At 33.7% G+C, this 26,540-nt stretch overlaps 1 protein-coding gene across 1 annotated transcript in view; it reads right to left on the reverse strand.

Annotated features, from left to right (window-relative positions):
* Positions 1–26,540, reverse strand: part of LOC121029631 (protein eyes shut homolog) — a 790,730-nt gene that overhangs the window by 566,925 nt on the left and 197,265 nt on the right. The window contains exon 6 of the mRNA XM_040473865.1: positions 14,422–14,572. Within this exon, the coding sequence (XP_040329799.1) occupies positions 14,422–14,572 (151 nt within the window). The remainder of the gene's footprint in view (positions 1–14,421; positions 14,573–26,540) is intronic.

Here is a 26,540-nt window from a genome sequence, read left to right on the forward strand (position 1 = left end):
ACTGCCTACTTGTGCGTCCTTGAGAAAGTTAATATCATTGTGCTTCAATTTCCACAGCTATAAAATCCAGATTAAGTGTCTGACTACAAGGTTGTTATAAGGATCCAATGAACTAATATTTCTAATACACTTATCATATATGAGGGGAAAAAAAGAATACATATTCCAAATGTTTGCTTACTTGTTAAAGAAATGAGTAGGCGAATATAGATGATATGATTCCTTATAACAGTGATAAAGACTAATGGATAAGGTGCTGGACCCAAGAAACAGCAGACAAGAGTGACAGTAAAGAACAAGATTTCATGAAAGTGGAGAAAATAATTTCTGCTTTCCTGTTCCAGAGAGGTAAGTGACACTGCTTTAAGTGACAGGAAACTGCATTTTCATTAATACACTTGCAACACAGAGAGTGGACATTAGGAAAACAAATGGTAATTATATTTATACTAAGTATTTAAGAAATTGTTTAGCATATGAACTTGGGATTAAATATTTCCCAACGTGGGTATTTGCTTATCACAATAAATTTCAAAACTCAGAGTGGAATACATGGGACTAGAAATAACTTCAAAAAGAATTTCTCGTGTTTATTTAGCACAAGGCAGAATTAAATTTTAATGCTGGAAAGACTCTCAAAATAAAATAATAGCAAAGGACAAGTTATTTAATGCATACTATGAAATATCTCCATTTTTCTTATTACAACCCTAAAATGGTGGCATCTCCATTCTGCAAATAAAGGAAAAGAAGCCATGAAAGGGTAAGTGGTTTGCCCAAGCTCAATGGCTATGAACTGAGGGAGCTAGGATTCAACTCCAGAGATCCAATTCTTAAACGTGGAGCTCTACTACCTCTTTTGAATTAATGCTTATAGTAATGCCACTCACTTCTAAGAAAACACTATGTTATGTCATGGAGAAAATGGAACATGTCTCAAAAACAATATGTTGACAAAGTTGTAGCACTAAGAGAGCTGGTTCTTAATTATCAGAAAGCTATTTTTTTTTTATCATGCCATTTAACTAGATAGTGTTCACTTTTTGTCTTTGAAAGAGCCAGTGCAGTTACTGATAAAGGCAGTTTTAATAATTTTGGATTATGTAACATTTTACAATTTACTTTATGAAGTACTTCATTTTCATCTTTATGGATTATGCTGTAAATTCTCTGAATTCATGCTTCACTTATTTCCCCAAGTCTCAGCCTCCTTAAATTTTACATTATGATTTTCGTATGTGAGATCATTCACCTGAGGACTCTGTTCTCTAGCCTTAGGCTAAATTAGCCTTAAGTCCTTAAATTTCACTGGAAAACTATCTCCCAAATTAATATCCCCAAAGCACTTAAGCCAAAAATTGATTTTATTCTACTTCCTGTTAAGTTACATAGATTATGCTGCAAAATTAAACAGGGTTTTAAAATTATATGTATTACTAGAATTCCCTAACTAATATAAACTAGATTACCTCTTGCTTCACTTTGCCCATTGCCCCTTAACCACTTGCAAAGGAACACTGAAGCAGTTCAATTTTAATAAATCTATTAAAACAGAAAAAAAGGTGAAAATACATTCATTTATCTTGATTTTCACCTTTTTTTTCAGAGTTTAAGCTATCAACATGAGATGTGTTATTGTGAGGGTTTAATGATTTGTTAGTTTTCAAATGAAAACTCTTTGAGACCTTTTACAAATAAATGGAAATTTAGGCAGGAACAGAAGGAACACCAGATGGGAGTCTCTCAAGAGGTGTCCTCAGGGACATTATATGAAAGTGAGGTGAAATGATATTAGGTGAGCACACTATAATAGAATTTCTGACTGAGATAATATTTTAATATAAAGAATATGTGTGTAATTCATACTCTGAATAAGTAGTATATCATACACATTATTTAGTAATATATAAAATATATAATTAAATATTAAATATGAGTAATATTAATATGAATATTAAGTAACAATAACATATAACATACTAATATACTATATAGTATATAATACATATTATATAAAATATATCTGATATGTAATATTTATAACATATAATGTATATAATGGAATATATACAGCATAGAGCCATAGCACCTTTAACTAGAATAGACTTTTAAAAATAATATAATCCAAGATCACTGTTTATAGATGAGTAGTTTGAGGCACATAAATTTTTTTTTTTTTTTTTTTTTTGGGACAGAGAGAGACAGAGTATGAACGGGGGAGGGGCAGAGAGAGAGGGAGACACAGAATCGGAAACAGGCTCCAGGCTCTGAGCCATCAGCCCAGAGCCTGACGCGGGGCTCGAACTCACGGACCGCGAGATCGTGACCTGGCTGAAGTCGGACGCTTAACCGACTGCGCCACCCAGGCGCCCCGAGGCACATAAATTTCAAGTAATAGTCAACAATATAAAACACTCATAATTTTTTCGTAGACATGATTGAAAATCAAGTGTACTTATTTGAAGTCTAATATATTTTCCACCAATCCAAGTTGTTTCTTGAAGAATCATATAGATATGTATAAGATAAATATTTTTTCTCCATGTAGGACTATTTGCCAATCTGAAATATTTTTTGTGGTTGCTCCTGGAGAGGTTAGAGAGCATTACATTATAGTTATCATGCTATACATAAGAGATGCTATAGGGGTGCCTGGGTGGCTCAGTTGTTTAAGCGTATGACTTGGACTCAGGTCACGATCTCACAGTTTGTGGGTTCAAGCCCTGCGTCAGGCTCTGCGGTGACAGCTCAGAGCCTGGAGCCTGCTTCGGATTCTGTGTCTGCTCTCTCTGCTCCTCCCCAACTTGTGCTCTATCTCTCTCAGTCTCTCAAAAATAAATAAATGTAAAAAAAAAAAAAAGATTAAAAAAAAAGGTGCTATAGATAAAGAGTTTGGCTTGAGTAACAAAAAGCTATGGAATGTGCTTAATAAATATGTGCCTGGGATATGACCCTGTAAATAGAATAAAATTGTTTTGATAAATTAACTAGAATAAAATTAATTAATTAATTAATTAGAATAAAATGGATTTGTGGTGGGATTCTGGTAAATGGTCACCTCATGTGGAACTGACTTTGGAAACCAAATGGCTTTATCTGGTTTCCTCTTCACATTCACACACCTCACTTCTTTTCAAATTCAATGCCAATATTTCTTAAAGCTGAGTGGTATACATTTTTCAAAGAAAAAATGTTTCAGAACTCTTCAATATTAACTTAAAAACACTTTTGGTAAAACATTACTACTTTACACACTTTATGGAAATATAAAATCAGAGGAGGGATATCAGCAAGATACCAGAGTAGGCTTCCTACTCTGGAGTCTCCTTTCTCCCACATACACACTGATTGAGCAACCATTCATATATCAATTTCCTTTGTGAGAAATCAGAAACTAATTGAAGGCTCCTTTACCCTGGGGAAAGGTAAAACCAGATTTACTGAAACCAGTAGGTCGATTCTGGACACCCTCTCAGGGAGATATTGCCTTTGGCATAGTGGTATACAATCAGGAAGAGACTCTCTAGCTCCTAGCTTCACTCAGAGGTCTACATGTCCAGTATTCTGCACTTTCTTTCTTTGGTTTGTTTGTTTTTAATTTTTGTAATGTTTATTGATTTTTGAGAGAGAAAGAGACAGAGAGCAAGTGGAGTAGGGGCAGAGAGAAGGAGACACAGAATCCAAAGCAGACTCCAGGCTCTGAGCTGTCAGCATAGAGCCTTATGTGGGGTTTGAACCCATGAACTGTGTGATCATGACCTGAGGATTTCTACAGAAGTTATATACAAGAAAAAGAGCAAGGAATCAAAGCATATAACACAAAAAATACAAAGCATAAAAAACAAAAAAAATCAACAAAACACAAAAGAAGACAAGAGAGGAAAAAATAGAGAAAAGAACTACAATACTAACAAAAAGCAAATAAGAAATGGCAGTAAATTCTTCTCTATCAATAATCGCTTTAACTGTCAATGAATTAAAAATCCTCATTCAAAACACAAAATCAACAACAGTGAGCTGGGTTTTTTTTGAAAAGATAAAATTGGCAAACCCTTAGCTAAACTAACAAAGAAAAGATGACTCAAATAAAAAAAATCAGAAATGAAAGAAGAGACATTACAACTGATGCCACAGAAATAAAAAGGATAGTAAGAGAATATTAGCAATTATACCCCAACAACCTGGATAGTCTACAAGAAATAGATAAGCTCCTAGAAATATACTACCTATCAAAACTAAATCATAAAGAAAAAGTCTGAATGAACAAATAACTAGTAAAATGACTGAATTAGTAATCAAAAACGTTCCAAAAAGAAAATCCTAGGACAAGATATATTCACTTTAACTTCTACAGAATATTTTTAGAATTAACATCAATTCTTCTCAAACTCTTCTAACAAATTGAAGAGGGGGGAACAATTCCAAACATGTTTTATGAGGCCACCATTATTCTGACATGAAAGCCAGTCACAGACACTACAAGGAAAACAAACTACCTGCTATATCCCTGACATAGACAGATGCAAAACTCTTCAACAAAATACTAGCAAACCAAAAAGGATCATCTACCATGAACAAATGCGATTTATCTGTAGGATGAAGAATAGTTCAATATACAAAAACGAATTAATGTGATATGTCACCTCGAAAGAATAAAAGATAAAAATCATACAATCATCTCAATAGATGCAGAAAAAGGATTTGACAAAATCCAATGCCATTTCATGATAAAAACACTAAAAAAAACAAGGAGTAGAAGGAAATCACTTCAACATAATAATGACCATACTTGACAGCCTTGGCGCTAACATCTTACTCAATAGTTTAAAATTGAAAGGCATTCATCTAAGATCTGGAATAAGACTGGGAGGCCTACTCTTGCTACATCCATTCACCGTAGTACTGGAGTTTTAGCCAGAGAAGTTAGGCAAGGAAAAGAAATAAAAGCATTCCAATCAGAAAGGAAGAAGTGAAATTATCCCTGTTTTCAGACAACATAATCATATACAGAGAGAAAACCCTAAAAATTAAAAAAAAAATAGAACTAATGAGGTCAACAGAGTTGCAGGATACAAAATCAACATAAATAGTTGGTTAATTTTCTATACACTAAACAAAATCTATATGAACAGGAAATTGGAAAAATAATCCCATTTAAAATAGCACCAAGAGGGGCACCTGGGTGGCTTAGCCAATTAAGCATAGAACTTCGGCTCAGGTCATGATCTCGGTTTGTGTGTTTGAGCCCTGCATTGGACTCTGTGCTGACAGCTCAGAGACTGGAACCTGCTTCGGATTCTGTGTCTCCCTCTCTCTCTGCCTCTCCCAGGCACTCTCTTTGCCCCTCCCAGGCACTCTCTCTCTCTCTCTCTCTGTCTCTCTCTCAAAAATAAACATTAAAAAAAATAAAATAAATAAAAACACACCAAAAGAATAAAATACCCAGGAATAAACTTGCCTGAGAAGGTAAAGACTTGTTATAAACAAAACTACAAAACACTGATAAAAGAAATTAAACAAAATACACACAAAAAATGTAAAGACATCCATATTATAACAACAGATTATTAGATTTCATATTGTTAAAATGTCCATATTACCCAAAACAATCTATGGAATCTATATTCAATGCATTCTCTATCAAAATCCAAATGGTATTTGTGGGTTTCTTTTTTCAGAAATAAACATTTCAAAATTCATATGAGGGGCACCCAGGTGGCTCTATTGGTTAAGTGTCCAACTCTTGATCTCAGCTTAGATCATGATCTCACAGTTCATGGGTTCAAGCCCCACATCAGGCTTTGCACTGATGGCGCAGAGCCTGCTTAGGATTCTGTCTCTCTTCTCTCTGCCCCTTAGCTGCTTGTGCTCTATCTCAAAATAAATAAATAAACTTAAAAAATTAAATAAAAATTCATATGAAACCACAAAAGACCATGGAAAGCCAAATCAATCTTGAAAAATAACAGAGCTGGTGGCATCACAATTTCTGATTTCAAATTACATTACAAAGATAACAGCAATAGTAACAGTATGATACTGATATAAACACAGTCATGTAGAACAATGGAACAGAATAAGAGAATTCAGGAATAAATCCATGCATATGCAATTAGCTGATCCTAAACAAAAATACCCAGAATGCACAACAGGAAAAGGATACTGTCTTCAACAAATGGTACTGGGAAAACTAGATATCCACATGTAAGCAAATAAGACTGGACCCTTACCTTATACCATAAATAAAAATTACTTCAAAATTGATTAAAAACATAAACTTAAGACCTTAAACTATAAAACTCCTAGAAGAAAACATTAGGGAAAACAACATGACATTGGTTTTGACAATATTTTCATCGATATGACACCAAAAACACAGGCACCAAAAGCAAAATAGGTAAGTAACTATATCAACTAAAAAGCCTCCATACAGAAAAGGAAACAATCAACAGAATTAAAAGGCAATCTATAAAATAGGAGAAAATATTTGCAAACTATATATCTGATAAGGGGTTAATCTCCAAAATACATATGGAACTCCAACAACTAAATAGTTAAAAAAGCTAATAACCCAAGTTAAAAAATAAGGCTTTTGAATAGACATTCTCCAAAGACATACAATGGTCAACAGTATATGAAAAAATGCTCATAATCACTAATCATCAGGAAAATTGCACACCAAAACCAAGAGATATCAAGATACCACCTTATACCTGTCAGAATTATATATATACACATATATGTATATATATACACATATATGTGTATATATGTGTATGTATTTTATTTACATATGTATGTATATATATATGTGTGTAAATGTGCATGTGTGTGTGTATGCCACAAATGTTGGTGAGGATGTGGAGAAATCAGAACCCTTGTGCATTGTTGGTGGAGCACAAAATGGTGCAGGTGCTATGGAAAGTAGCATGGAGATTCCCTCCCAAATTAAAAATGAAACTACCATATAATCCTGCAATCCCACTTCTGGGTATTTATTCAAAAGAATTGAAATCAAGATCTTGAAAAGACCTATATTCATAGAAGCACTGTTCACAATAGCCATGATGTGTAAATAATTTAAATGTCCACTGACAAACCAATAGATAAAAAAAGGAAATTCTGTAATAAGTGACTACATGGATGAAACAGAGGACATCAGGCTAAGTGAAGGAGTCCAGGCACAGAAAGACAAACGTTGAATGATTCCACTTACATGAGGCAGTATATGTCTCCTTGTATTCAAGTAGAAGAATTTCACCAGTGTGTATCCCTAAACTGGAAAATTTTGTTTAGGATATGAACATCTTCCACTTTGTACATGATACTAAAAAGGATTTTCAATGCAGATTAAAAATGTACTAAACTGTCTCACTGCAGGTGCAATCTTCATGCTTGTTATAATAGGAAGCAAATGTGCAGCTAGATTCTCTCCTTTTGCCAAGGGAAAACATTGGTTCTTAACAGAATGCTGACAATATTCCTTCATTCACCATCATGAGCTTAAATAGAGGTAGTCATTTCTCTTATGAGTTTATCAATGCTTTACATGTCAGAAAAACTAATAGATAGTTGTCAGCCCTTATTCTTTACAGATCCTATTTTAGCAGGGTTGAACAGCTCCTCTTTCTTGAAACTTGCTCTTCTTCTGCATTCTATGATTACAGCACATTTTCTCAGTTGTGCTCTTAATTCCTCAGCCTACTTTGCTGTTGGATACTTAATTACCTTCTCAGTCTTCTCCAGGACTTTGTTCTGATTCTTCTCTTCTTTCTCCTCCCTCTCCCCTGAGGTTATTTTATCTAGTCACATGTACTTGTTTATTATTTTTCTCATTCATTTATTTATTTACTTTTAACTTTTATTTATTTATTTTGAGAGGGGGTAGGGGCAGAGAGAGAGGGAGAGAGAGAAAATCCCAAACAGGCTCTTCGCTGTCAGCATGGAGCCCGACATGGGGCTTGAACTCACAATCCGCAAGATAAATTCTGTTTTTATTAGTGATTGACTTGAATGTGAAAAAAGAACTATCATCTTTATAGAACATATTTTACATTATCAACTTTTGAAGAAAGAAAAAAAATATCCACTAAGGGGTTAGCAATATATCTATTTGTATAATTATCTTATTTCCTTTAATCTTTTGAAAATTTTTCTTTCATCTTTTGAAAAATTTTTCCCCTGGTGTCTTTCAATTTATTTCTGACTGATTACCTAGTATTCATATAACATATTACCTGAGCTGAAACCAAGAGTTGGATGCTTAACTGACTGAGCCACCAGGCGCCCCTCATCTGGTCACATGAATTTAAATGCTACATGCTGAGAATTCCCTGAGTTATGAACACAAGTGTTACCTTGTTCATTCTGGCAAGACTCACAGATACCTCACTTGAAGTGTCCAAACTAATAATCTTCTCATTTCCCCCAAATCTGTTCTCCCAGTTTTCCTCATCTTAGTAATGGATCCATCGTTTTGTTGCTTAAGCCACCTGAAGCCTTAGACTCATGCTTGATGTCTCCTTCTGACTTCCTCATAGGTTCATGAGTGCAGACTTGCATGTATTTTTTTTCTGTATTTTTTAATGAGATAATTAGGGTGAGGTAGATACAATGGTAAATATAAGCCAGTGTTTTTGAATAAATGGAACTATGATTAAATGTACACAGAACTTTTCAAAACTAGAAGCAAACATAAATAGAGGAATTCAAGAGAGATCCTTAAAATGTTGGAACCATATAGATTAAGAAAGGATCCAGAGTAGGGACAGACTCAGAGATAGGTCCTCCCCAACTCCTGGCAGCATTTTGCACAGATATCAAGAAATAGAGGCAAAAGTGATAAAGACATGGGTCGGAGCAAAAAACGGAAGAGCAGTTTGCAGAGGAAGGTGGAACTGTGGGAGGAGAATCTGTCTTTGTGTTGAGTAGGAGCCAGTTTTTGCAGTACCATTGAGCGAGGCTCAGTCCACAGTGGATTACTGCTTAAGAAAGGCATGTCCTTGTATGGGAATAAATTAAAAGTGAGTCTTATATGTGCAAGGAATGAGAAATAATTCTCATGGGTCTTCATCTGAAAATTTGTTGGTTTGTTGCCAAATGCCACCGATGGCAAAATAGACAGCTAAGGGCTTAAATGGCACTGTTGCAGACAGGCCGAATGAATAAGTGAATGATTAACACATAACCTCCAGAAGAAGCAATGGGTTTTGAAATGTTGCAATGCAACTCTTATGTCTCTATTATTTTGCTTATGCTTATCAGAGATATATGTTACATATATGCTTATTTAAAACACTTTTGCTTATTACAGAGTGATTTTCTTTTTAAGATCAAATGGACAGAAAATAAGGTCAAGGTAGAGATTAACGGTTTTGTTTTGTTTTGTTTTTCACCATTTACCCAACCCAAGAGGGCTGAACGTGGCCATCTTTTAAAAATTTTTTTCACTGGTGTGTTTCAATTTATTTCTGATTGATTACCTAGTATTCATACAACAAATATCTTGGAAGAGCTCAGAAAGGTGGACAAGCATCCTCTCTAATAGTCTATCATAAACAATTTACTGAGGTGTCATTCCCTCTTTAAATTGATAATGAATTGTGATGAGTAATATAAACTACCAAAATATTTTAACAGAAAGGGAAATATAGATAACTGAGGTGACTTTTTCATTTATTCTTCAGGAATCAATCACAACTTCCAAAGGAGAATTCTGTCATTCTGTGTTAGATTATTAATTTAACAGTCACTTTTTTGGCTAAATGATTTTTATGGAAGATGACTGACAGGGTTTTTTGTAAAAGTGAATGGCTTTATAGCAGATTAATTATTGAATATGTAAATCAATGTTTTATTTTTTTTTTTAATTTTTTTAACGTTTTTATTTATTTTTGAGACAGAGAGAGACAGAGCATGAACGGGGAGGGGCAGAGAGAGAGGGAGACACAGAATCGGAAGCAGGCTCCAGGCTCTGAGCCGTCAGCACAGAGCCCGACGCGGGGCTCGAACTCACAGATCATGAGATCGTGACCTGAGCTGAAGTTGGACGCTTAACCGACTGAGCCACCCAGGTGCCCCTGTAAATCAATGTTTTAAACATACAAAAAGTAGATAATACTTATTTGCTTTACAAAAGTATTCTTATTTTCTCAAGGGATTCACTTAAAATTTTAATAATTATTGGACTCATCTATTATGTTGAAATTAAAAATTAAAATGAATATTTAGATTCTTTAATCAATCATTGTTATGAACTCAGAGTCTGTGTCCCCCTAAAATTCACATTAAAATCCTAGTCCTCAATAAATTGGTATTAGGAGGAGGAGGTCTTCAGGAGGTGATTAGGTCATGAGGGTGGAGCCCTCATGAATGGGATTAGTGCCCTTACAAAAGAGATCCCAGAGAACTCTCTCACTCTTTCTGCCAACGTTGAGGACACAGTTAGAAGACAGCAGCTGTCTATGAACCAGAAAAGGGGCCCTCACCAGACTCCAACCTGCCAGCACCATGATCTTGGACTTCCCAACCTTCGTAACTATGAAAAATTAATGTTTATGGTATTTTTGTTATAGCAGCCCAAATGGATTAAGATAGTCACTGAGTCTTCAAAAATTCCTATCCTATATAAAAGTATATGCTACCATAAATTCTGTTTTTAATATTAGTGGTTGACTTGAATGTGAAAAATAACTAGCATCTTTACAGAACACATTTTGTTTTCAATTTTTGCAGAAAGAAAAAAAAATCCTCTAGAGGATTAACAATAATATCTCTTTGTATAATTATCTTATTTCCTTTTATATTTAGCAAAGAGAAAAGTTGATACCATTGTAACTTGGTTTGTGCTTTGTTAAAGAATTAAGGCTTGGTGTCCTTAAGCAACTTCGACCCAAGGCAGGAGCGCATGCATTGAAAAGTATAAAACAATTAATGCACTACTAAGGAAAAGTGTTTTCCTACACCAGAGAGGGGGCATTTACTCTCGGACTTTGGAAGTTATCATCATTTACGGTCCTCAGGGGGAAACAGAGTTTTTCACACTTCAGGCACAAAACTGAAAATGCCTAACTGTTTCATTCTCTCCTCCCTACTGAGCTCTGTGTGTTTTTGTTAAAGGAAACATTAAACAACCTGTCAGCATATACGCATTGGATTAGGGGCTCTGATTACGTGGAGGGGCTCTAGCCAGTACAGAAAGACATTACTGGAAACTTAGAGGCAAGAGAATAAGTGTAACTTAGTACTTACTGGCTTGAAGACTCAACTATAGTTCTCTTAGTGTTTAATACTGCAAACCTGTTGTTTTTAATTTTCTGAGTACTGACAACCCACTGTGCTTAAACAGCAGCTCTTAATCAGAACACAATAATTAGATAGTTACAGCCTGCATGATACTTGGATATTCAAAGGGGCCATACTGCACAGGAACAAGTTCACAAAGTTGTTTCTGTTTTCTGATTCATATGATTTCTCTTTAAGTATTATCATAGACATTTTATATTTTGCTTGTATCAATCATTCAATATATAGCAATTTAAGTGAATGTCACACACACATAACACACATAAGTACTATGAGAGAGTAACAGTATAAGAATAAAAATTCAATAAGGAACTGACATAAAATCTTCCAAATACAGGAACACAGCATATTTAGCAAGGAGGGAAAAGTTGCTTAGTTAGCAGTCCCTTTAATTTCAAGGTAACTTCACTGGTCTACACACAAATTTCTCTAAATTGATTGTGACAAATGTCCAGTTGTTCTACATCACAGAATGAGAATCAAGTTTTTATGAGAGTATCCCTTAGTTAATGCTAATCCTTTCTAACAAAGGTTTGAATGACAAAGTCTTCAGAATATAGTCAGTTATTACCTATTTCGGCAACTCTACTTTGATACTCTGTCCTCCCCTAGATAACTACCTTTCTCTTTTTATTAATAAGCTTCTAGAAACAGTAATCAAAAATATTTCTTCTTCCATTTATTCTTCCTTAAAAAGTTATTTTTTTTTTCCTGCTCTTATTGTTCTTCTGAAACTGCTGGTTAACCTTTTGTAGCTTTGGTGTTGAACATATATACTCCTTTTGGAAACTCTGTCTTTGTGACATATTTCCCCTTGTTCTATTACCAATTCCTCTACCCTTTAACCGTTTTCGGGTGCCCCTCTTCTTTAGCCCACTCTTAAATTGCTGATCTCCAATAATTAATCCTCTCTTCTCTCATTCTACAAAATCAATCCAATCAGTGATCGTGGCTTCCACCATCACATGTATAAAGACTCCCATATTCAGGATCTCTTAAAAACTCAAGGCCCATATTTCAAATGACTTACTCTATATCACAATGTCCCGTTGATAGGATGATATGCAACAGGAATGTACTGATGCAATGGATTGAAGAATTAGTGGTCATGGCAAACCAGCTGGTAAGATTTGAAAATCATCTCTACCAAAAATTAATGCAAATGCAAAAATGAACTTGCCATCTTTATAAACAATCTTGTGATCCCCATCTTTTTTAAGACACTATACATTCTCTGCTTACATAAGACAAACTGGTAATTCAAATTCCACTTTTTCCATTTTTTTCCTATAATTATTATGAGCTCGATAGCTTTCATAGTCATCCTCTCACCCTTACTGTCACAACACCATTTCTTGTTTAATTGTTGCTATTACCTAACTTTATCAATTCTTGATCTGTAGTCTAAATACCTCCAATCCTATACTTTAGGTGCTTCAGAGTAAAAACTATTAAAGATCACTACTTGTTCAAACTTCTTAAATAGCTCCTACAGGCACCAGTATAAAAACAGATAATATTTTACATTTTATACAGGATCCCTGATGCTCAGACTCCTGCCTTTTCCAACATCAAGTCTTCCTTCTGCTCATTTCACATCAAACTCCATGCCTCCACAATTAGTGAGTTATTTCCACTCCCACTCCCCCTCTCCTAGGTCTTTCCATTACCTAAGCCTGAGTGTGTGACATTTTGTCTGCCTGGAATGACAGCCTACATATTACTTACCTGGTAGGCACTTGATCATCCCTCACATCTATGCCTAACTACAAACCCCCTTATTCCCCTAGGGAGACTAGGAGGTTTTCTTTTCTATTTTTCTATACTGCTCCTGTATCCTCAACAGAGTAATAGCTCCTTGAGTCTTGAGAACTTGCAGTTAATTAATCTGTGCCCACAAATATTAAATTCTATATGAGAACTCATCTTTTACTTGGGATGTATATATACATAAATATATATATGTGTGTATATATATATATATATATATGACTAAAGATTCATTTATGTAAGTTTTTTGTAATCCTATCATCCATTCTTTAATTGATCATACATTTACAAGATGTTTTATGGACACCTACTATGTGACAGAAACTGTCCTTGCCTTGAGGTATAAAAAGGTAAACAAAACAGAAATGTGTTACTCTTATAGAGCTTATAGTCTTGTTGTATCTAGGAAAAAGTCAGTGAAGTGCATTACTATAGAAAAAGTCACAAAAAGTCTAATGGAGTAAAGCTGAATTTAAAATAACGTCTGCATGCTTACAGATAAAGAATTCCCTTATTTCACTGAAGGCATATGCATCACATCAACTATGCAAGTGACTTTTGTTCTTTATGTAAATTTGCTTTGAATTTTTTTAGCTTACCAATAGTAGATTTATACCCAATTTATATTACTTGTGGGGCTTCAAAATAATAGCATTTTAGATCTCCGGTATTTTAAAATAGTATGTTCACATAAGTAAAGCACAATTGTAAATACAGTAAGAGAAAAGATGTAATAAGCTATTGGTACACTTAACAAGCAACCCTAAATTGTGAAAGTAATTCTCCATAATAACGTAAAATGGAGCCAATGATCAATAACATTTAAGTCAGCATGAAAGCTCTTATCCAAAAATATAGGTTAATAATGAAGACAATAAGCTAATTATCTAAATGAAAATTTAGAGTACGGGTTGGCATATGCACAACCTCTGCAGAGAACATTTTTACATTTTAAAAACCCAATATGAAGTGGAGACTGGGAATGGTCTTCCAGATCCATTTCCTGAATCAGATTTGTGGTGTGTTCTTGAGCCGACCCACTCATATATCCAAGGAAATCACTAGCATAGGAGTGAACAAAAGCCCATATGTTTAAAATTATCATTAAGTATAATGCACATGTATAGCCATAAGATGGGAAAGCAGCCTGACAACCAAAGCAATTCTGTACAATGAGAACAGTAAACTTTTAGTATGCTTCAGTAGGATATCTTAGTAGAATTGTTCATGCTCTCTTTTCAAAACCATGAAGACAGCTCCATCAACTAGGAAACTTTTCTAAAATTTTCCAATCTGTTTTTCATACAATGACATAATAAATATATTTTAAGATATCAATAGAAATACCTGGTTTGTTCCACGAAGATATGGAAAACCACCAATAAAGACAGATCCTGATTCTGGCAAGGGTTTTCCAGATATGTGATTGATAGATTCACTTGTTTTCATAGTCCTTCCTAAAATAGTCAGTTCAGCTCTACATGGATCAAATTCTTGCCTGCAACCGTTTAGGGAAAAAATTTATGGTTTTAGCATGTGTTGTATAAACATTTGACCAATTAATTAAGCTATTAAGAAAAGAAGAAACATTTAAGTAAACAGATTATCTCACCATAAAGCCAACAAAGTTATCAGTAGATTAATCTGTTCTAAATTAGAAACCCTTAATGTTTTAAGTACATAAATACAACGTTAAATTTTGACAAAACAACAAATTGTGGCAATCACTTAATGAAATAAATTCTGATAATAAATGGAACATTCCCATCAGTGACTAAAATGACATTAAGAGCATAATATTCTACTTCAGTTTTTTACATTGTCTAATTTTCTGTGTGAAAAATATTGAAAAGAATCAGGTTTAAATATGGTTATCCAGTGTACAACATACCTTTGACTATAGGAGTGAGTGTTTGTGTGTGAGTATGTTCCCAGGCACTCTATTTTATTGGTCTATACTTCTACCCCTGTACCAATATCACAGTCTGAAATACTGATACTTTTTATTAAGTCCAGATATTTGAAGTATAATTCCTCTTACTTTGTTTATCTTTTTGAATTGAGATTATCAAAAAAAATTTTTTTCTCTTTATTGTGATGAATTATGCTGTTTTTTTTAATGTTTGAATGCATTCCTGAAATAAATTTACTTGGCCGTAATGTATGTCGATTTTACATAACACAGGATTCACTCTTCTATATATTAAGGAATATATATGTTAAACAGAGTGATTGGCCTCAGCCCTCCTGTCTTGGTATTACTCTTATTAAATTTTGGTATCAAGATGATGCTGTCCTTTTATTATTTCAGAAAGTTAATAAAATATTGACGTTATCTCTACTTTTCAATATTTGTAGAATTCACTAGTACAGCCCCCTGGACTTGGGAGTTTTCTTTGAGGAAGTTACTAAGGATGGATTTAATGTATTTAATCAATGCAGATATATATGTATTATCACATCTATTTTACTAAGTTGTGTTTTTTTAGAAACATTTTCATTTAACCTGAATTTTCAAAATTACTGGCATAAAATACTTTTATTTATCCAAAATACTGGCATAAAATATATTTATGCCTAACATTATTGCCAGTAAAGATGTAATTGGTGTTGAGACTCTAACAATGTCTCTCTTTCTTATAATATTGGCTATGTGTGCTTTTTCTCATTTTATTTGTTTTGTAGATTAATCTTGGTAGGGAGTAGCCAATTTCAAAGAACACACTTTTGGCATTGTTGATAGTTGCCATCCTATGTTTATTTTCTACTCCATTAGCTTCTGTTCTTATTTTTATGATTTTCGTCTTTTCACTTTCTTTGGGCTTAATTTACTCTCCTGCTTCTAGGCTGTTTAATCTAACATAAGCTCTCAAGATTGTAAACTTCTAAGAATAAATTTAGCTATGCACAAAAAGTTCTTCCTCATCATCTATTCAAAATATTTTCTAATTTCTTTTGTGATTTTTTTGTTTGTTTCGCCCAAGATTATTCAGAACTGTACAGGGACTTCCTGGTTATCTTTTATATTATAAAATACTATAAAAGCTCAAATCAAGCTTATTCAAAGAATATTCTGTTTGCTTCTGATTCTTGAAATTTATTCACTTAGCCTGCATAGCCCAGCATATGGTCAATTTTAGAAATGTTCTCATGACCCCAGAAAATGTGTTCTGTATATGTGAATACACACACACACACACATTTACACATTTTTGTAGTGAATAAAGAATAGGAGCAATGAAATAAATGATATCTATAATGCATATACATTTTTTCTTAAAAAATATTTGGAGTTTTTTTGCATCCTCCTTTTATCTATATCATGATAAAAAGTTAATAAAACTAAAACCATGTATAACATGGCAGCCAATATTAATGCTATAATAAAGTTCTGAAAAGTTTTTGAAAAGATCATGCTGGTCTGTATATTAAGAACATGGGAAAAAATGTACTGAACATTTTTAGAACCCATTTGATATTCTTGGATGCTGTATTTAGAAGCAAACTAGAAGCTTTCTGGGTTAATTACTTCTTACAATTAAGCTTGTTAAAAATATCTTAGGGAGGATACAGCTTCTAGGAAGTTATTCATTAAAAGATAAAAATAAAAAGCACAACTACTTTTCTCCAATCAATCTTTAAATTTTAATGTTTGGAAAAGTATTTCATACTGTTTTGTGATATTGAAATAGTATTAGCAATTATTCACTAAGACTTTGTTAATGAACAAATTTCCCATATTTCATGAAGCAAAGGAAACCCATTAAGCCATCAAACATATTTATTTGGCTGTTGATTATAGCTATAATAACTGAAAAGATAATATATATACAATACATACATATTCATGAATCACTGAATAAAGCCACTAAGATCTTTGAAATTTACTGTTAAATTTTGTTTTTAAAAATAATCAACAGGGTAATCATATTTAATTTTATGTTTTTAGAATTATATCAATAAAATATAGGTCAATAATTATACATCTAAATTAAAATTTTCTGATGTGCATAATTTCTCTTATGTGACTACATAACATATTGTTGGATATTTAGTTTCTAAGATTTTAAAGTGATAAATGCGTACTTGATACTAATTTATGAGGTCATATCACTCTTATTTAATCTTAGGAAATGTTCCCAGAAGTAAATGTTTAGTTTTATATTTCTACTCATATAAGATCTATTAGTATTTTCAACATATTCTCTGAATGAAAATCCTTCCCAACAAAGAAATAAATATTTGCCTATATTTTATGTTTATACATGGATTTGAAGGTCACTAATATTCACAATAATAGTTCATGTATATAGTATTTCTTCATTTCGTATTTTATAGCTCTTCAGTGTACTTGATTCTGAGTATATTTCTTTAATTACTCTAGTGGGACAATTTATTTTAATATTTGGTATACCAAGTATTCTCTGTTCGAACTCTTCTTAAAAGATTTTTTGACACTTCAGCATGTTTATCATTAAGAATCTATTTTTTATTCCAAATGTTGTCCATGACATTTTTAATCAAGACAATACAATAAGTTATTCTACATTCTAAATTCTAAAATTTAAAGGAATACACATGCCTGTATACATATACACATGTACATACAGGTGTGCATACACACCTGCATATATGTATCTAAAATACATATGCATATGTATTTACATATTTATATTACAAATTAGAATATTTTATCCAAATGAGAAGAACATTTTTTTTTCTTCCTTTAAAGATCTGTATTTAGTCCATATTCAACAGTGGTGTTTACTCTTATGGATCTGACTAGAGAATAATGAAAAAGTGTGATATAAAATACATATTAATTCAATACACAATGGTTCTAAGTTGTGCAATACAGACCACACACAAATACAGAGTAGAAATATTCCAGAACTGACCTCTGTGTGATTATGTGATTATGATTATGAGAGGAAGAGTGAAGAATAAGAGATATTACAGTGTGAGATTTTGAGAGATGGTGAAGGCTACAAGCGAAATGAATAAAGTGGAGTTTTAAGGGCTTTGTCTGTCTATAGTTGAGAATGAGAGTTCAGTTCAATACCAGATCTTTAAGCTTCACTACTTTAAGCATGTGGAACATGCTATTCTGTATGGAGATTATAGCTCCTGCACTACAATGTCAACAGTATGAGGAGACAGAGGCCTTTGTTATGTTACTCCTGTATCCTCATACGTACAACAGGGCCTTGTATGTGGCAAACACTACAGTATGTGTTGAATAATGAGCAGTTTTACAAGACACTATCTGAAATAAAAGAGATGCTTAACGAATGACAGCATTTTTCTTTTGAAGATAGCATGTACTTTATTTATTAGAAGATATTTCATAAAATGCTGAAAATATCAGAGGAAAAAGGCACAATAACCCGCATTTATCAGAAGGAACCATTATAACTGTATTGTAATTTAAAACTGTCATTTCATTACAGAATTTTCCCTGAAGTTGGGAATGTAACATATAAACTCTTTTGGAGTTTGCCTTCTTTGTTAATTTAATAACATAAGACATTTATGTATGTTAATGTTATTCCAAACTATTAACTTCCCTGAATGTATAGTAATAGTTCATATGTTTGTACTTTATTTCTAAAATGTTCAATCATTGGTATTTGGGAATCTTTGTATTTTCACTCTTTTCTGTAAAACTAAAATAAATGACTGTTTCATGCATCTTGATACACACATCAATGTATTTTCTTAGGAAAATTTCTAGAAGTTAATTTGCGGTATATAAGCTTTCTCAACATTTCCATTATATATTCCTAAATTTTCTTCAAACTTTTTTCTCAATCTACTGTGTCTGTGATGGTTAGTTTTGTGTGGCAATTTAGCTAGGCTACAGTCTCCTGCTATTCAAACACTAATCTAGGTGTTGCTGTTAAGGCATTTTGTAGGTGTGGTTAACATCTACAAGCAGTTGACTTTAAGTAAAGGAGATGACCCTTCCAAATTTGAGTAGACCTCATTCATCAACTGAAAGGCTTTACAAGCAAAACTGAAGTTCCCTTGAAGAAATTCCACCTGTGGATTGTAGCATTAGCCCCCACCCAGAGGTTTCCAGTCTGCAGACCTGCCCCTCAGACTTTGTACTTATCCAGACAGATGCCACGATCATATAAGCCAATTCCTTGAAATAAATCTCTTAATATATATCTTCTGCTGGATGTTTATTTGGTAAAGTTCTGACTGATACTGATTTTGATACCTACAGTACTGAGAATACAGAGCTATCATTTGACCCAACGTATAGGAAGATCTTTTATATTACCTTCTAATCACATCAGTGAAACAGTATTAATGTTAACAGAGTATGGAATTTGATTCTTTAATTGGAGCTGGACCTGATAATAGTTTTTGTTAAAATCTCAAGACCTGTCTCTCTTAATTTGTGTTAGCCACATTAATTCCTTAAAAAGGTTTTCTGCATGAATAGTAACATATCAGGTGACTGGCTTTTGATTATCAACTCTAAGCTATAGACCTGCCATCACCTGAATAAACAAACAGAAGAAGTCAAGAGTATTAGGGAAAGATTCATATATGATGGTAGGAGACTAATTATAAATATATCACATTGGTGGCTTTTCTTTAAAATTTATTATGGTTTTTATTATTGTAGTACAATTTCTATTCATTGTCTCAGAGGGGAAACTTCTTCACCATCAAGAACACTATTTCCTATACACTAATTCTGTAGGCTTTCACCTTTGGGTAAGTATGGGAATTTTTCTTTCATACTTAAAATTCTGCATTGGTTATTCTTGTTTTCAAAGCTATTATCATTTCTGAAATAAATTACCCATTGTAAATGAATACATGGATGGCATATTATCTTTTCTCATACACCAATTCCAGAGAGCTGGCAGCTAAGCTGAAGAAAGATGAAAGTAAGTAAATGTCCATTATAACAATGTAGACCATCATGTGTTCTTTGCCGAAAATGCAATTCTAATATTTCATCTAGCAGGATTGTTACGTTATTCAAGAGACACACTTTTTAACAGCAGTCATATCTTTCCCCTTAGGCTCATTAGAGTGGAGGCAATGCTGTTCTGATTGTGTCCGATTGAATCTAACAGGAATTGACTGAACGTAAGAAAACAGTCTTACAACATTATTGTTTAGCATTTGCTGATGATACAGTTTGCCTAGCACACCATGCAGTGTAAAATTTTTCCATCAAGGCTTTGTAATGCTTTCTCTAAAATCAGCACACGGGGTGCTTTAAAGGTCAAATGAGTAGAACAAATATTTTTTTGCATAATTATAAATATACATCGAACTCTTTTCAGGACTCCTGGTGTTTGAACTACCTGTAATTATTCTTCTCCCAAACTTGCAGTGATTGCTCATATTTGTCATTTGTATTCACATAATAGTAATCATTAACAACTCTCCACCAATTAGAACCTGAAAGAAAAGTTTAGTGGGCCATAAATTCTATTCATTACATTTAGGTAGTCAGGGTAGATGCCAGGAAAGGTCAAATAACTATGCTGAACACAATAGAGATGTGGGTGACCGACTGTTTTATTATTTGCATGCCTATCATCATACAGCAACAATTTCTAAGCTTCCAGATGTCTTAGCAAAGCCTAGAAGGAATACATGGAATAGGCAAATCTTACACATATATGATCAAAAAGACAGCAAATAGTAAAATTCCATTATGTTGAGTATTAACTCTCTCATCTGATTATTCTTCAGTGTTATAAAAGTCATTATTTAAAATTACTGACTTCCATCTTTTATTTAAGAAAGCAGTCTTTAATTGCCAGTGATAAACCTCAATATAGAACATGTACATGCATGTATTTTCCTTATTAACTGCCTATCACATTTATACTGAAAACACCATTGGGGTGCCTAGGTGGCTCAGTCGGTTAAGTATGACTTCTGATTTTGGCTCAGGTCACCATCCCAGGGTCGTGAGATTGAGCTCCACACAGGGCCCGTGCTGAGCGTGGAGTCTGCTTGAGATTCTCTCTCCTTCTTACTCTCCCCTCTCTCCCTCCCTCCTTCCCTGTCCCTCTCTCTCAACATAAAATCTAAAAGAAAATCAAAAAACACCATTAATTTATTTAATCAGCCATAAACATACAAAGAAATTACTATAAAATCAAAACAATTATATTTTCAGGGAGGATTTAGACCCCTAAACTGTCTATTCACAAACAGAAATAAAAGATAGACCTCAATTGATATATTTGATGCCAATACACTATTTGATTAGTTTTATTGGTTTATTTTGAGAGAGAGAAAGAAAGAGAAGCTGAGAGAGAGGAGACAGAGAATCCCAAGCAAGCTCTGCTCTGTCAGTGCAGAGCCCTACATGGGGCTTAACTGACTAAGCCACCCAGGTGCCCTTCTAGGGTTATTTTATATGCATTTAACTTAGAAGAAATTTAGTAAGTTCACTATAAAAATTGATTTTTTAAAAGGGAATTAAACATAAATAGGGGATATTTCTGTTAAGAAGGCCAATTCAATTCCTACCATATATATTCAGGTAGTTTCCACAGGTGACATGGAATTGCTCCCAGCTTCCACTTTTCATCCCATCCTTGAAAAAAAGTAAGTTAAACTTCTTGATTTAAAACTTTGATGGTAGGGGTGCCTAGGTGGCTCAGTCAGTTAAGTGTCTGTCTCTTGATTTTGGCTTAGGTTATGATATTGAGCCCTGTGTTGGGCTCTGCACTGACAGTGCAGAGCCTGCTTGGGATTCTCTCTCTCCCTCTCTTTCCCTCCACCCATCTTCTGCTTGCCCACTCCCGCAAGTGTTCTCTTTCTCTCAAAGTAAATAAATAAACATCAAAGAAAAAAAAAAAAAAACCTTTGGATAGTAGGTCACTATCAAAAAATTAAGTCTAAAAATCTTCACTTGAAATTTAAACCAAGAGAAACCTGCCTAGGTTTGTTTTCTATCCACTTAAATGCTGCTAATACTTAAGAACGTACTTAAGCTTCACTTACTACCTAAAACGCTACCAATATTTTCAGTATTAATGATATCTTAACCATCTAATACCACCAACAGCGTGCCATTCATTTTTGCATTCAATTACGTAGTGTTTTCTTGTGTTATATAACTGCTTTGTGTCTCCAGTGAAAAAATAGCCCTTCAATTGGCAGAGTTATGATTTGTCCATCTTTAGCTTTTTAATAAAACTAAGGCATTGGCCTACTGACCTTGAAAAATCAATTTTGCATTTTAGTTTATAACAACAACTATGTTCCTAGAAATACATCAACTATTCCCTTAACAAGCCCACAGGCTTCCAGGTGCTTAGATACCACCTCCACTGTGACCACAGTCTGGCCCTGGTCTCCATGTTAGGATAGGATTATCCCTGTGCTCATGGGACTTTCTACTGGCAAAGTAACGGTTGGCATTCATTGAGCCATAGTTAGATTTTCTAACAATTATGGGCAGCTGAGCAAATAGTAGCTAAAAGCTCTGAATTTAGTATTGAAAATATCATGCAATTGAGTTGTTTTCTGGCGAGTTCTAAACTCAGTATTATACTAATTTTTCTTTTGGGGTTCATTCTTTGGGAACCTTGAGGACGTTTTTCTTTTCCTTTGTGTTCTTATATGGAAGAAAAGGGTTTCCACATCATGTCATAATTCTTCTCAAAGACTGTTCCCTGATAAAATTCAGATATTCCCACTGGATAAATGGATTTTTAAAATACATTTTTGCATTTGTAATCAAGATTAAATATCAGTGAGATGGTTAATATCATATATTAATTATAGTGGTTCTAATTAAATTATATTTCAGGATCTGTAAAACAATACTCAATTGATATTAGATTATTGATATTATATATCTAATTGATATTAGATTATTAGATACTAAGATCACTGATTAAATTTAATTAGGAACAATATATCCAATTATTATCTTTATCATTATGAGCAATAAGCCACTTCTAGTCACAATTCCTTGAGATGAAATATCTACTTTAGAAAAGAACACTAACTGGGGTGCCTGGTGGCTCAGTTGGTTAGGCGACTGACTTCGGCCCAGGTCATGATCTCACAGTTTGTGAGTTTGAGTCCCGCGTTGGGCTCTGTACTGACAGCTCAGAGCCTGGAGCCTACTTCAGATTCTGTGTCTCCCCCTGTCTCTACCCCTCCCCTGCTCACGCTGTGTCTCTCCGTCTCTCAATAATAAATAAACATTAAAAAATTGAAAAAAAAAACACTAATAAAATCTCATAAATTAATTTAATACATTTTAGACCTTATATTTGATAAAATTATATAAATATTTTAAACATGATATTCATAATTTCTGAATATTCACAGAATATATTTAAATTTTTATTTTTCTAAAGCATTAAAAGGATAAAGTAAACCAGCAGAATAATTGTGAAATACAATTTTTTAGTTTTTAAGAGATTCATACAGTAGTACCTTAATTTCTACCATGGGCAGTCCCTCATTTGGTTGTTTTGTGACTTCCTTCAAAACAATTCAAGAAAATACCAGACATGGAAGTAATAGAGGAAGTCTGATTATTCAGAGAAATAAGGGGAGGATCAAAAAGCACACAGAAACATATAAAGTGATCTGGTGATGAAATCATCCTCAGAGAACCCCCTTTCATTCCTGAATTTAAAAATCTGCCCTTGGAGTTCCAAAGACATTAGGAGCTAATGGATAGCTTACAGTACAATTGTTTATACTTAACATTCTCTGTTGGGGTTGGTCAGCACATCACAATTTCAAAGAGTGCTAACGATTTCGTAATGAGAATTTAGAGAGTATGTCCCTAGTCAGATTATTTACAGAATTAAGTTCCACAAAACTCAACATACTGATGAATACTTTCAGTTTAATCTAGCCGCAGTTCCACAATTACTAATAAAGCCTATTTGCCTTAGGAAATGTTACTGGGGATTCTGGATTATTCTGCTGTATCACACTTCTTTTATTTGGGAAGGGAGAGAGTAAATGAGGCACGGTAGCTACCTCATACCATATATGCTGTTTGCTCACTTGAATTTCATTTTAGAAATACCTACATTACTTCTGTTCCCTAATCCTTTTCTAAATTACTTAATGTATAAACATATGAATGTAATATCTACGCATACAAAATATGTATACACACACTTTTAAGAAAAAAAGAGGGAAAGCATGGACTCTGGAGACAAAGAATTCCTTTTGACTGTCAGCTTCGTCATTTATTATCTAGGAGATATTTAGTCTTAATTTATCTTGCAGGTATCTTTCAACATTATTATGTGTCAGGCAAGACAGTCCATGGTAGGATACAAGATTGACAAAACAGCATTAGTGGCATCTTTTGTAATTCAAATCTCAAGAGAGAAGATAACATATAGTAAGCATCAAAATGCTTAAAAGAGTTGTGGGCTGATTTAAACTGAGATCTCAGGGAACACATTTTCAAGGAGGTAAGATTTGACATGGAATCTGAAAAATAAGTAGGAATCAGTAGACCAGCAGAATTAGGTAAGAATGTGCTGGGCAGAGGCAACATCATATGCAAAAGCCCCTGGAGGCAGGAGGGATTTGAGTAAATTGAAAGAAAACCTGGGGGGTGCTAGAGCACAATCATGTCCTGTGTGCTGGAATGTTTGCAGGAAAATGGGATGAGACAAATAGGCGAGACTACTAACTTTTTTGATACTCAATTTCCATATCCATAAATGCAATGTACAAGTATGGTAATGGTAAAAATTATGCAATCCACTCATTTCTTGATTGTTGAATAAAAAACGAGCAATTAGCAAAAAAAGTCAGACACTCTATAAATGTTAGGTTTTTTTGTTTGGTTGACTGATTTTGTTTTGTGTCTTAGTCTCCTATGTCTAACCTAACAAAATACCACTGACTGGGGGACTTAACCAAAATTTATTTTCACACAGATCTGGGGTTGGGAATCTAAGATCAGGGTATTAGCCTATTTTGTTTACCCTGAGAGCCCAATCTTCTGCTTTTTCCTTGTATCCTCACATGGTCTTTCCTCTGTGCACACATACTTCTGGCTGTCTCTTCGCCTTCTAGTAAGGACATCAGTCATACTTGATTAGGGCCCATCCACATAACCACATTTAACCATAATCCAGATACAATCACATTCTAAGGTACTTGGGCTTAAGACTTCAACATAGATTTTGTAGGGACATAGTACATAAGTATGTTTATTCAGACTGTTGTTAAACTGGATGTCTGTTTCTCTCTTTCATTCCAGGTTAGACAATCTTAAACTCACTCTTTCCCTGGAAGTGTTTAACCTGTAACTCTCTTGCTTTACCACCCGCTTCCCATTTTATGCTCCATGTGCAGTTGTGTACTTCTGTCTTCAAAGTATCAGGATTCTAGTTGCTCTAAATTTATTGTTTAAATCAAGGTCATAAAATGGATAAGCCCATAATAATATTTGTATATCATATATACAAAAGAATTTTTGTTTTTCTCAAGTTAGATTTAAATTATACATAATTGAGAAAATAAGAAGTATATTTACCATATAACAACAGATTACATGAACTAAGGATAATACTGATAGAATAAGAATATTATAAAACAATGGAGTAGGTAATTATAATAGAAGTGGTATTATTATCAACAGTTAGAAAACTACTGAGTCAAAGCAAAAAAAAACTAAAGAACACAAAACTGAGAAAAATAATGTTGAATGAACTACAGAAAATACAGTTTTCAATGGAAATCTGTTGAAATGCAGAGATCTAGCTCATCTAGACATTTATTACCACCATATATTTTAGGTGAAACGTATTCATACTTTCTTTATTTACCCATATTAGATATACTAAGTGTTCTATATTGCATTATCTTGTTTACTCTAAACATGATTATTATCCCCATTCTACCTCTGAAATAATCAGGGTTCAGAGGCTTGAACAGAGCAAACAACTTGTCCAAATCCACTGCTAATGGTTCCAGAGCTGGGATTTCTTAATCTCTGATTCCAAAACCCTACTGCTTTCTTTGACTTCCTCTGATATACCAAGGGGAGAAATAGACAGGCAAGCCATCATATAGATGTTAAGTTGTAATGGTTAACCTCTGCAATGTGTACGTCTGCCCAAGAGACTAGTTATAATGAATTATAGGAAATTCATGGAAATCAAAGGATAATGTATTTGAGAATGGCTGATGAATGTTCACTTCTATCAAAAACACACATACATGCATGGCCACACACATACACACAGAACAATAAAGTTTCATGAGCAATTGGGTTCCATCATCCATCACTTGGAGTCAGACAAAAGCTGCTCTGGGAAGACTTGTTTAGGCAAACCCAGTACAGCATTAAATCCATCATCACTATGACATCTATATTTATAGGGTCTCAAATTGCAGCAACTTTAGACTCAGAAATCACACTTATGACCATTCTTTCAGAGCTTGAAGATGGACAATAAAATTGAAATGGAAATTGA

The sequence above is a fragment of the Herpailurus yagouaroundi genome, unplaced genomic scaffold (assembly GCF_014898765.1).
Source record: "Herpailurus yagouaroundi ecotype Mexico unplaced genomic scaffold, PumYag 139, whole genome shotgun sequence".
NCBI classification, from domain to species: Eukaryota; Metazoa; Chordata; class Mammalia; order Carnivora; family Felidae; genus Herpailurus; species Herpailurus yagouaroundi.